The 13655-nt window shown below is 44.4% G+C and overlaps 1 protein-coding gene across 1 annotated transcript in view; it reads right to left on the bottom strand.

The window, feature by feature from the left end:
* IL17RD (interleukin 17 receptor D) overlaps positions 1 to 13655 on the bottom strand; it is a 66392-nt gene that overhangs the window by 16676 nt on the left and 36061 nt on the right. Inside the window, exons 2-5 of the mRNA XM_037132114.2 lie at positions 10024 to 10081; positions 5601 to 5726; positions 1571 to 1689; positions 917 to 1037 (exon numbers count right to left, since the gene is read on the bottom strand). Of these exons, the coding sequence (XP_036988009.2) occupies positions 917 to 1037; positions 1571 to 1689; positions 5601 to 5726; positions 10024 to 10081 (424 nt within the window). The remainder of the gene's footprint in view (positions 1 to 916; positions 1038 to 1570; positions 1690 to 5600; positions 5727 to 10023; positions 10082 to 13655) is intronic.

Raw genomic sequence — 13655 nt, 5'->3', positions numbered from 1 at the left:
AATATTTGGGAAGATTTAGAACAGGGCCTGGCACATAGGTGCAAAATAAATAAGTGGAGACAGTAAGTTTTTAGGAAGAAGTGATCTCAGGCGCCCTGCTTCACTGTCCTAATCTAACCCTGGAAGTGGCAGGTGGTCCCTCCCCAAGGCCGCCGTTCTGATGACACATAAACGATGCAATCGTTTCATGCTCGACTCTTCACCCCAAAATCAACCGATACTTTTTATTCCTATTGTTTTAGATTTGTTGATTTTAGAGAAAGGAAGGGGCAGGGAGAGACTAACAGGGAGGGAGAAAAACATTGACCTGTTGTTCCGCTTGATGGTACGTTCATTGGTTGATTCTTACATGTGCCCTGACTGGGCATTGAACTCGTAACCTTGGTGTATCAGGGCAATGCTCTAACCCACAGGTGGCAAACACTAGGCTTGGGGGCCGAATCCAGCCCTCCTCCTTGTTTTATCTGGCCTGGCACCTTGTTTCTACCCAGCAGCAGCACTGAGCTCTCACTTAACAGTTAAGGAGTAGTTACATGTACACAGTCCTAAAATCACATTCGGCCCTTTGAAGGTAACTGTGAGGCCATGCGGCCTCCGGTGAAAATGAGTTTGACACCCTGCTCTAACCAACTGAGCTACCCAGCAAGGGTTTATTCCTATTTTTTTTAATTAAATGGTTTTTCTATATGACTAACAGTACCCTCTAAAAAAATCAACCATCACGTGTATTCAAGACTAGGAATGGGTGTTTCTGGTTAGATTAATGCTTCCTGGGCCAAACCTTAATTCTAAAAGTTGCTTTTCTCTTCACCACTGGTTTCATACCAGCATTTTGTGGACTCCTAAACACATATCTGTTGAAAATTAAAAGCAGAAGTCTCGCTATAGGAACTGGGAATAAAAAGGCCGTACTCACCTCGGGTTCTGAAAAAGAAAGGATGATAATTGCTTTCATTTTTAATGGAAGGAAAAGGAACAATCTTTACAAAGTAATCCGTCTCAAACTTCATATTCAGGAAAGGTTGAGATTCCATTCCCTAAACGGGAACAAAAACACAAGTGACGTCATGGAGAAATTACCCACCCCTCCACCTACCAAAGAGAGCTTCGCTCTTCCCTGCCAGTCACCCAGCCACAGTTCCAGAGCTGGGGGATGTGTCCCGGGGAAGGAGGAAGTCAGGTCTATTTTCTGGACCAAGGTAAGTCTGGATCTCTCAATGAAATGAAGATCAACAGTGTTGTCTGTTTCTTGGCAAGGAAGCCTGAGCTTGTAAACACTGAACTTCGAAGATGGTAGGTAGGAGCCCACATACAAGCCGAAGAGCACAAAACACCTTCCAGGATGGCTGTTCCAGCATGTAACCCAAGGTGTGTTTACCAGTGAGAGGTGCCGGAGGATTTCTCGGGGAGTATGAAGCAGGCTGCCAGTGTTGCCGGCCATTCTTGCCCACCTCGGCAGGTGGAGCGGACCCCAAAGTCCCCCCTTCTCCAGTTTCACAGACTGAATAGACTATTCAAGCCCCTGGAACAATGCATGTCTTCAGGAGCACATTCCCTGCCTGCGACTTACAGTCCCTTTGAAGCTACTGTTGAGCTGCTTTGGGTCCTTCAGAATCAGTTGCTGGCACTGTCGTCCCTCTGATTTTAGCTCCTCCAGTATTACCCGAAATCCTTTCAGGAATTCAATGCCTAAGCAAAACAGAATGCTTTTACTAAAAGTTGGACCCAAAGAGGACCACACCAGGACATATTATAATTAAAATGCCAAAGGTTAAGGATAAAGAGAGAATCTTAGAAGCAACAAGAGAAAAACTCTGAACTACCTACAAAGGAGTTCCCATAAGACTGTCAGCTGATTTCTGAAAACAAACTTTGCAGGAAAAAGGGACTGGCAAGAAGTTTTCAAAGTGATGAAAAGCAAGGACCTACAACCAAGATTACTCTATCCAGCAAAGCTATCATTTAGAATGGAAGGGCAGATAAGGTGCTTCCCAGACAAGGTAAAGCTAAAGGAGTTCATCACCACCAAGCCATTATTACATGAAATGTTAAAGGAACTTATCTAAGAAAAAGGAGATCAAAACTATGAACAGTAAAATGGAAACAAATTCACAACTATCAACAACCAAACCTAAAAAAAAAAACACAAAGTAAACAACTAGAACAGGAACAGAATCACAGACATGGAGGTCATTTGGAGGATTATCAGCTGGAAGGGGGAAGAAATAGAATGGGGGAAAAGGTGCAGGGATTGAGAAAGTACAAATTGGTAAGAACAAAATAAACAAGGGGAGGTTAAGAACAGTATAGGAAATGGAGAAGCCAAAGAACTTATATGTACAACCCATGGACATGAACTAAGCCGGGGGCGGGCAGAGATGGAGGAAAGGGGAGTATCAGGCAGAGGGAGAAAAATGAGGAAAAAATGGGACAACTGTAATCAACTATATATATAAAATATATATATATCAAAATATATATATATATATATTTTTTAAATGTGGACCTAACTACTGTACTTTTGAACACACTTTCCTTCCTCCAACATTATCATCCTCTCTACCTACATGGCGAATTAATGGAATTCTTACTCTGGCCAGAATATCTGAGTTTATGGAAAGGAAAAACACATATCCCGCATTCCTCTGGTACAGGCCAGGTGATTTTCTCTGTCACACCATTACTAACCAATTACTCTCTAATCCAGCCAGCCATTTCACATATGCCCATTGCCTCTGTGATATCAGGGTTCAAATATTTAGACTCGAGTCACAATTGAACATAAAAAGTCTGCTGTGGAATGCATACTTTCTAGGTCATTAAAAACAGGATGTATCCAACTGGTAATTCCCCGTGCTGACTAGGGGCTCTCCCCAAATCACTGTGTCCACTTTAACAGTGGAATCTTTGCTGTCCTACCTTTGCTGGTACGTGTCAATGAGCAATGTACAAAATTCCCAACAAAGTGTGTGTCTGCACCCAACGGGTTACTAGGCTTGAAATTAAATAGTTTAGAAGAATGCCTATGTGATTTACAAAGCAGCTCTTGCTCTAATCACGCCTGAAAGGCAGACACCCAAGAGCTGCCCAGTGTGTGCTCTTCACACAGCACTCAGAGGCCCCGAGACACCCACAGTGCTGCTGAAAGGCACAGGCCCAGCCTCCTGCCACCTGAGCTTCCCCCACTGCACGTCGGACTAGATGCTTTCAAAAGGATTAAGCTCTGATGTCCACAAGAGCCAGTGCTGGAGCTCTGTATCCCACGGAGACTGGAGTGGTCCGACTGCAGCTGGAGGTCCCCCAAGCCGGCCTCAATTGGCACGATATCAATTTCGCATTCTTTCTGAACACTAGACAAGGAGACATTTTCAACCCTTCCCCTCCCAGGGCCAAAGTAATTACACAGGATGCAATTAACCAGGTGGGAAAATTATGGATGGCAAAGGCCAGGCAAATCTCTTTCTCTTTTGAGTAGATCCTCCAATCCTATAACTGTTTGATGAAGAACACATATTTTATGGTGGGCAGGGCAAAGGAGCTACAAGTAGGGCTTCCTGTTTCAGGGGGTCTGAGTTGAGAGTGTATAGGGAGAGACTCTGTTGTATTTCAAGCACGAAGTTTTCTGTGGGGGTGACCAGCTGACCGACAGCTTGAGAGCTGAACATGCTGACAAGATCCCACAACAAGAACTTGCCTTTTGAGATTTTGCCCCTCACCCACGGCCCCAATTTTCAAAACAAGTTCTTACTATTACTTTAAAATTTTCATTTACTGCCCCCAGAACTACTGTTTTTAGCAAAAGTCAGGTGATTAGTATGATTAAAGACCCATATCTTACAATTACATAAAAATTCATCAGCTGGGGTGGCAGTGGGTGGTTTTAGTCCTTATTTTTAAAAGACCCACCGGGAAACCCACTACACCGAGTCTGGCAGTGGGTGGGGAGAGGCAGCAAATGTGAATCTTAAACCACAGTAACACCTTTATCACAATACTCTTAGCACCTGGTAGTTACATAATGTTCAGCAATGCTATAGGGCAGCTTCCCATAAAGGAACGTATTTGCCCCTGCCCATCGCTGAGGTCATGGAATCCTCCTAACAATCACAGAAAGAAGGTATCGTCATCCCCATTTTATTCATGAAGAAACTGAGGTGTGGAGACACTATATGACTTGCCCAGGGTCACACAGGAATTAAATGGCAGAGGTGGGATTTAAACCCAGAATACTCTTAATCCACATGCTTTTCTGGCTCCCAAGGAGCTTCCTAGACAGAACTTCACAGAAACTGATAGAACCTGTCCAGCCACCTTCCCCTACGCCCCGCCAAGTCATCATGCAGGTAAAGCGCAACCTTCTGCCTCATAGTTCCACAGGTTGGCTCCCTACCCCAGCTAACATCTCTTCCTTGGAGCCTGCAATTTGTCAGGTCAGCCCTAGGCATTTCGCCTTACATGGACCAACCACTTCCCTTTTATCCACAGAGAATGTTTGCATCTTTAAATGTCAAGATAATGTTATTTTTGGAAGCCCATTGGGTTCCGACCCAGCAGTATTTACATAAATAAGTGAGTCAGGCCCACAGGGCTGATTCATCCTCCCTCCCTCTGCACTCGCCGCTCCTGAAATCTGGTTCTTCTGAGATTTATCCCATCCGGATTTCAAAATTCAGACTTTATTTCACTTTTCCCTTGGCCAGATTTTTTTTTATCCTAAGGCTGAGTGGCAATGCCAAAGGACCAGGTTCTGATGATAATAACAATAGCCACAGCTTTTTCTAAAGAGCTCTCTCTAAAAATGTGCCTTGTGTGTCTCTAACTCTTGCAGCAATACAGAAGGGGCAGTCATCGGCACTTTACAGACGGGGAAGCTGGGGCCCAGAGAGGTCTGAAGGTCTCTCGTGACCCTGGGTTCAAACCCAGGCCCATGTGAAGAAACAGGCCACCGCATGTCCCACCGACCGTCCCATCCTCCCCTGGGCATCACTGATTCATTAAAGACGACAAGTAGACACGGCCCTAACCTGAATCTGGCCAGATAACGTGGATTTGCTCTTTCCAGTTTCTTTGTTTTAGTTTGTTTTTTTTTTCAGACCACACTGTTTAAATAAAAATTCAATGAGTGAGCCAACATTTAAAAATTGTTTATTTCATGGTTTCTCATGAAAACTGGATTTTCCTGAAAACTCACAACATGTGCCAGTGCTGGGCCTGCACATCTCTGTGTGGCTAGAAACCATTAATGCTGAATGTTGAACCCTCCACGTCCTCAGATGGACCACCCATCCTCCCACTGCGGCTGATACACAGAGCCCAAGCAAGCCTGTGACATTTATCACTCACACACTCCTAGCTGTCAAGCCCACATCTTTCTCACTAACAGCCAAGGGAACCAAAGATGAGCCACAGGGCACAGCATCAAGCCGTGAGCATGCCCAGCACGTGTTGCATAAAAGCAGAAAGCATGTCTGTGCCCAGGCCAACCAAAGCTACTCTCGTGTCAAGGCCTTCCTGGCCCCCGGAGGCCGTCAGGTTTGGGACCCTCGCACTGGGCACTACCCACCCAGGCCAACACAGTGGATTCCATTTTGACCACTTACCAAGGGCCCCTGGGGACCAAAGAATGGTGACTGCCACCTGGTCATGGCAAGCATACTGACTGATCGTGATGTTCTGGGCATCAGCAATCACATGCTTCCCCACTGGATTCAAGTACGTGGTACAGTCTAGAGAGTTGGGAGAACAAGAACAGTCACATTAGAAACTGTAGTTTTTCATAGAATAATGAGACATTTTTAAAAACTTGTGTCTTTATAATAAAAAACAGAAAGTTCAGAAAAAAGTTTTTATTTACAAGTTCATCTTCTCCAATTACATAGAGCATGTCTGCAGGTCACCAAATCTACTCTGTGTGCCTGAAAAGCCCAAATATGACATCAGAAGCTGACTGGGAGACACATCGCACTGCAGTGAGATGTAGTCATTGCACTGCCATCACCACCACCCACCCCGAGTTAAATTCCAGCGCAGTGTTAGAAGGATCCTACGCGGGGCGGGCTGTGTGTGTATGTGGCATGGGCTTTTTTACTATCATGACATTTTACCTAAATCAATAATTATTTACATCAATTCAATCAGTTTTCAGTGCTACAGAGCGAGGTGAAACAAAACAATGGCTAAATAACCTGGGTTTACTTGTTTTCAGAAGAAACCTAGAGGGCAAGGTGCGTGGGGAAAAGGAAATAGATTGAGGATGTAAACTCAGGAGAGAGTAAAGACTGTTAAACAATCCAATTAGTAGCTGCAATAGATACTGACTGACTTAGTGATAAGCAAAGCATCTTCCAATGTTAACTAGCACAACAAAGGTACAACTTTTCTCCCACACACGTCATCAAAGACATCCACAACATCCACCAAAATCACAGTCCACACTGCTGAAAAAATAAAACCCCTGATTCTTTGATTTTTGTCTGAGGACATGGTTCACTGACACCTGTCAATGCAGCCATGACAATGAGAACAGCTGCGCCACCTGGTTTTGCTAAATATACCTTCAAAGGCTTGCAAGATCCTAAAGAGCTGCCAGAAGCCTCCAGCCAGACTTGGGCTGGGATTTCTGGAAATGGCCAGTTGTGCAGGGAGAACCACCAGCCGTCCCTGGCAGACCCTTCTGCCATTCATGACCCTTACTGCTCCATCTCTGTTCATCTCAACGACTGAACTTGAAAACTCTTTTGTAACTGCTGCAAAAGGTCTGCCATTCCATCAACCCACCTGTTTCCCCCCTGAAATCAGGGTGTTTTCCTTTGAGGGGAAGCATTCAGAAGTATTTTCTAAGCTCAGCAAGACTACTGTATCCCCTCAGGCTTCCCCACAAGCTGTGCCACGCATTTGCCATTTTTATGACTAAAATATTCACTGGATATTGAAAAATTAGCAGAGAACACTGGGAAAATGTGAAAGTCACCCAGAGCCTCTCACCACACAGAAGTAACTGCTAATATCTAATGGGTAGCCTTCCAAGCCTTTTCACGTGCACATAATACTCCTCCTTTTAAAATTTCTTATTCGAGTACAACACATGTGCACTAAAATGGACCCCCCCTTTTTTTTAATGTTTTATTTATTTACTTTCAGAGAGAGAGGAAGGAAGGAAGAGGGAGAGAAACATCAATGTGTGGTTGCCTCTCATGCACCCCCCACTGGGGACCTGGCCCACAACCCAGGCACGTGCCCTGACTGGGAATCAAACTAGCAACCTTTCAGTTCTCAAGCCAGAGCTCAATCCACTGAGCCACATCAGCACGTGCCCTGACTGGGAATCAAACTAGCAACCTTTCAGTTCACAAGCCAGAGCTCAATCCACTGAGCCACATCAGCCAGGGCACACCCTTCTGTTTTAAAACTTGATCCTCCACACTACTTTGTGTCCTGCTTTCTTGCCTTCCCATATTAGGTATTCTCCTAGCTGCTTCACAAACAGCCCTCAACATTTCAATATCACTTCTTCTGAAAAGATGTTCATAATTAATAAAACTGAAGTCTACTTCTGATGAAAATTCACTCTCAAAGCAGGGCTCTTACCATCCTCAGCACAGAGCCTATTCCTCAAATGAGTTCTGAATCAGAAGAGCTCAGCCTGCAAAATTCCTGGCTGAGCCCAGTTTCCCGATATAAAAAAGGACAAGACCCCATCATGCTTGTAGAGTTCAAACATTTTCATTTATTGGGGTCTAAAGCGAAAGAGAAATCTTTGTCTTCAGCTTTAGGAAAAGACACGTGAACAAGAGAAAATCATGTATTTTTTTCCTTGTTCATTCCTAATGCCAAAATTAGAATTCTCTGGCTTTCTGTAAATAAAATTATGCAAATAAAAAGTCTAAGAATTAATAAAATGTATTACAACCTACTCAGGCATTACCCCCTCAGAGGCTGAAGAAGAAACAAGAAACGCAACATGAAAGGAGGCAGAGGGCTGTGAAATTTAGTTTTAACTTAATCGGAAGATATTTTCTTTCTCTGTAACGTGAAATGGCAAAGGAATAAAAAATAAGATTTTGTAGTTCAATACTTTTGGTGAAAACTCAGTAATTGGTTCTTAGCTATTTCAAACAGAACTAGTAACCAGTCAACTAATCAATAACCGCAACTTCCTTGTGGGAAGGAGAAACACTTCTCTTGGTGGAAAACAATGAATGTACTTTACACAGCTTGTATCCGACTATTAGCAAATCTAACATTTTGAATTTTGGTTACAAAAAAATTGTGCCCAAAAAAGACATTTTGCCAAAATTCAGCTGAATTTTAGATGTCTCAGGGGTCATTATGAGTTGTGAATTAAATTCTAAATAAATGCTGAAGAATTAGGAAGAAACTAATGATTAAGAGATAGGCATTGGCACATGGGACAAATATCCAGTCCCATGAAGAAAACAATGAAACATTTTTTACAGGTACAGATCCTCTTTCACAAATCGCCATATTAAATCAGAGATGCAAATACTTGTTTGCAGCTGACCAGAAAACATGAACTCTTGAATGTTATATACAAGATCTGCCAGGACCAAAAACATAAACTAGAAACTAACTTTCTAACTCAAAGATCTCTTACACGTGTCTTTACTTAGATGAATTATGTATCATGGACTTGCAAATCCTTCATTAGAATCACAGCATTTACCAAGAACACATACACGCCACTAACATGCCATGACTGTTTCATATGTAAGTCCTCATTGACTAACTTAAAGTACCCACATCAGCCACTGCAGGCATGAATTTGACATATATAATTGTATCTTAAAATTGTTAGATTGTATATGCCACATGGAAAATCCTGCTTTATTTTTGATCATTCCAGAGGCCTCCCGTGACTTACACCCCTTACTTATTACGTGAACTCGTAACCCTCTCCAAAAGATAAATCAAATGTCAGGGGTCACTAAATATGAGTCAGCCTCCTTCTTGTCATTTTTACAAGTTGTGGCTCATAAGGCTAAAATGCTCACAGTTCTACAGAATTACTTTCTTGGGCATGGAAGCCCACCAGGGGGTTGTGTATGCTTACTCAGAAAAAGCACCCTAACTTGCCCTTAGAAAACAAGTCAGCCAGGAAGCCTTGAGACAGGGCCAAAAGGGTGCTTATATTTCAACTCCAGTTGGAATAACTTCTAATATTAATAGATATTAAGCATTACCTGTTTAAGCCTCAAAATGCTGCTGAGGAATGACTTGATTTGTTCTGTTTACTTTTATACCTCACATGCATTAAACTACTACACTCATATGCAAAAAAAAAAAAAAGATGCTGAGGAAGAAATTAATCTTTGTTTTATAATGAGAAAATTGAGGTTTGGAGAAGTCACACCGCCTGCCACAGTTCATAGCTGGTAAGTGGGGAACCAGGTTTGGAACCCAGGCCTGTGTCAGAAACAGCCAACCAAAGGCCCCTGGGCTGGTCAGGAACCCAGATTCATTTGGCCCGCTCTATGTTTCTGACAATTTTTAAATAAATGCCAATATTTAAAAAATGTTCATACAGAAAAATGCAGCTCTCCTACTCCTCTTGGAAATCATGTCTGGCTATACTCGGGGGGATTCCTCAAGGCCACGAGCAGCTGGAACAGAAGAGCCAGCGCTGCTTTGCGACCAAACATGCCTGTCCAGGATGCCACAGTCCCACTGGGCCCTGCACCCTGCCCTTGAGTAGCTTCGTGCATGTGTTGCCTGCTGGGTCCTACAGACAGCTGTGTTTGTTCTTAAGGACAGGACTATGTCCTGAGGAAATCAGGGGAGGTCTCCATGCACAACTTCTCTAAACACTACAGAGGACACTTGACCTGTCCCAAATTCTTGAGTGGCTTAATTCAGACTGAGCCACTTTAGCTCTGCTGACAAATCTGAGCAGGTTCAGAAAATTCCTTAACCCCAGGCCCCCCAGCGTCCTTGATTAAGCACGACTATATAAGCTTTAGATCACTCAAAGGGCTTCATTCTTTGGAGGTCAAGCCAGTTACTTACTGTCATATCTGAAGGTGATATTGTGCAGCCCGCTGTTTCTGCTAGCCGGCCCCACTCCCTGCGGGAAAACAGGAAAACATGATGAGGAGTGAAGCCAACTTGCTTTTCCAGCACAGATCCCCATGGAGTCAAAACGCACCCACAACTGCAGAAACCCAGGGTCATGCCAGTCACTGAGCAGAGCTTCACTCTTTCCATCCGCGCCTGCCCCTCTGGCTGCCAAACTCCCCCCGGCCCAGGAGATTCCTAACTGCTGGGCCACGGGGATCATGAGCACTCACTTCCCCAAGACAATAGGAGCAGGCTGCTCTGTATTTGGGGCTTAAATAATGATTCATTAACAGTAAAATTGGAAGAGGATGCATTGCCAGCTGGAGCCCTACCAGTTGGATCCACTTTGAGCACTGATTGGTTATAAAATTTGTTACCCAGGCACTCTCGTCCAAAAGCTCTATTAAGTCACGACAGATAGGCAATTCCTCAAGTCTAAGGAAACAGGTTTCTCATTCCAAGACCAGGAATGAGTGTGGGAACAAACTGTTACTTTTAATGAGAAAATTCCTCACTGCATCCATACCTTTGCTTGGAATATATGGGGTGGGTCATAAAAGAAAAAGAAAAAAAAGACTTTAAAAGGTCTAACTCTAACTCTTGGTGATGTGGCTGTTAGCCATCTGCACTCTTAACAGCAGGGATAACAACTCCACCAGACTTCCCACTTTAATTACAGCATCCGCAGAGGGAGCCCCGGAGTCCTCTTGCTGGCCCCGCCTTCTCCTAACCCACCACTTATCCATCATGGGAAAGAGTAGCTACAGATCTACCGCCTCTGACTTAACTGTTTCTGTAGTTATCTGAAAATGCGCTATTCAGCATTAATTGCAGAATTCTCCGAAATATGTTAATTCTGAAGTGCTAAATGATGGGAAAATATTCTAGCCACACAGCTGAAGTTTCTACTCAACAAGGGGGACGCTGGGGAAACCATATGCTGACAGCCTGGTATGTAACGGGCAATTGTTACACTGAGACAAAAAGTGCAGAGCGCTTCTGATGGAGCCCGGGTCTCAGACCACAGCCCCAGCACATCCACATGCTGCAGGCATGCTCACACTGCTTCCCCTGAAGCCAGGCACGCCCGCTGAAACTGTATCCCTGAGCTCAGATAAACGTGGACCTTGGGAAAGCACAGCTGTGCAGAAAGGGACAGGCAGGGACACACACACACACACACACACACACCCCATTCTAATTAAAGTGAGGAGCGAGCAGTAACAAAATCTAAGTCAACATGGCATACCAGCCCAAGAACCCCTGGGCTGGTCACCCTCCTTCTCCAGCTTTCCTCCTCCATCCTCCCTTCCCCCACATATACAAGATTCCAGAATTTCTCACCTGAACTGAAACACTTTGGAAAGTGTTGTTACCTTATTAAAAGCCTAAACTCTGCCATAAACACTTACAGACAAGGCTAGTCTGTGCAACTACAAGACACTCAACTTCCAGATGGCCAAGACCAGAGCAAGGCGACCCAGCAGGAGGCCAGAAGACAACGCAATCCCCACAACCCTTTCACACTGCCCAACACCCAAACCACACCCTCTCCCGCCCTTACAAATCCCCAGGCCATAAATTCACTCACCATCCATTAGGAGCCAGACAACATGCCAGGTACAGTGGTGAGCAAAGCAGTCACTGTCCCTGCCCTCAGAAGCAAAGTAACTAGATATGTGGATCACACAAAGGGCACACAGACAAATTTCAAATCATATCCAGCCCTCCAAGAAGTCTCAATGTAGATGTCATATAAGATATATGTAAGGAGGGGGAAGCCAGCCATAAGTAAGCATACAGCATATGAAATGCCAGGGGCAGCACCTCAGGAAGAGTAAGAATGACCCATATCAGACGCTTCAAAGAGGGAAGGATAACTGACTTAGAATGAACAGGAAAAGGGAACATCATGAGAGGGAAACAAACATGCAATCTAGAGGCCAAGGTAAGTATCTCAACCTTTTTCATCCTCCAGCTGGATACCAGTGGCAAACTACTTCACTCCAGTAGGTCCAGGTCTCCTCCCCTGAGTTTTTTAAAAGACAGTTTGCATGACTCTCCCCTGGGAATGATATAAGGAGTACCTTGTGAAGCCATGAAGAAGTAGCACTTTTCAAAAGGGAAATGCATTCTGTTTAACAGCATGTTCCTTGGTACATAGATTCTGATGACTAATCAATCACCTTACTTGTAGGACTTTGTCAGCTCTTCCTCCTTTTTTCCTGTCCTCCCTGTATTTCTATTGCAACATGTTTTTAACACAAAATTATTAGGCACTTGCAATGAGCAATGCAGTGTGGAAAGGAGCCCAAGACAGTGAGATGTTCTATATCACTTGTATATACAAGAACGTAAATCCCTCCAAATAAGGTCTCTGTGATGAGTGTGGAGCTGTTCCAAATGAACTGGCCTCGAAGGATGGTGATGCTTTGCATGCAGTGTCCTTCACTACTCACTGAGCGTTCCACCTGGACCCTGATGGGCTGGGCACTTAGCCCTGAACTAGACCTGGATCCTGACCATCCTGACCTCAAGAGACTGTGGCTACTAATGTGCAAATCTGCCCTTGTTCCTTTGCTACAAGCCCACCGCAGGCTTCCTGACCTTCCTAAACTATTCCTGATGTGGCACTCCTTTCTACCCTCTTCCAAACCCTTCTGGGTACTGCACTTCAGTGCAGCATGCTCTTGAGCATTTCAATATTCCTGGGAAGCCCTTCCTATCACCCTCATCCTGCTCCGCCATGGGCTTCCCACCCTACTCCAGCCCCTATGACACTGCGTTGCTGATACATCAGTCTGCCCATATACTCATTTGATGTGAGCATGGTAATTTCACTGGCATGGCATGCCTGCCAATGTAGATATAAAATGGTAGTTCTGATTCCACAGAAAATCAGATACCAAAAGACCCTGTGACCATCCAAACCTGCATGGAGCTTGGAAGCAAAAGACACCATCACAGGTACCAGCTCTTGCATGCACTCTGAAGACCTTTCACTCTTGGAAGTCACAGAAGGCATGGCTTCTCAGTACATGCATCAGCCAGGTGGTCCATCAGGCAGTCCTCAGCTCACCCCTGAGTAATGCTTTCACTGCTCCAGGGCCCCCAGTAGGCTGAGCTATGGTGCCCGGGCTAGCCCACAGAGCACTACTCTTTTCTCTACACTGTGTGCCAGACAGAATCACAGAACCCCCATACATGCCCACATCATAATCCTAAGAACCTATAAATGTTTTGTTTATGAAGCAAAAAAATGCAGATGTTATTCATTTTAAGCATCCTGAGATGATATTCTTCTGGATTATACAGGTCAGCTCAAGGCAATCACAAAGGTCCTTACGAAAGGGAGACAGGAAAAGCAGAGTCTGAAGGAGATATGATCATGGAAGCAGGTATGATAACAGAAGCAGAAAGCAGAGAAAAGGAGAAACAGAGAAACACTGATTTAAAGATGCTGTGCTACTGGCTTTGAAGGTGGAGAAAGAAGAGGCTAATTAGCCTACAAATTCAGGAACCCTCTAGAGGCTGGAAAAGGGGGGAAAATAAGGGATTCTCCCCTCCAGTCTCCCAGAAGG

The sequence above is a fragment of the Artibeus jamaicensis genome, unplaced genomic scaffold (assembly GCF_021234435.1).
Source record: "Artibeus jamaicensis isolate MK-2021 breed Jamaican fruit bat unplaced genomic scaffold, CSHL_Jam_final contig_519, whole genome shotgun sequence".
Classification (NCBI taxonomy): domain Eukaryota; kingdom Metazoa; phylum Chordata; class Mammalia; order Chiroptera; family Phyllostomidae; genus Artibeus; species Artibeus jamaicensis.
Note: the sequence above shows the minus strand (reverse complement) of the source record. Positions and strands in the feature narration are given on the sequence as shown.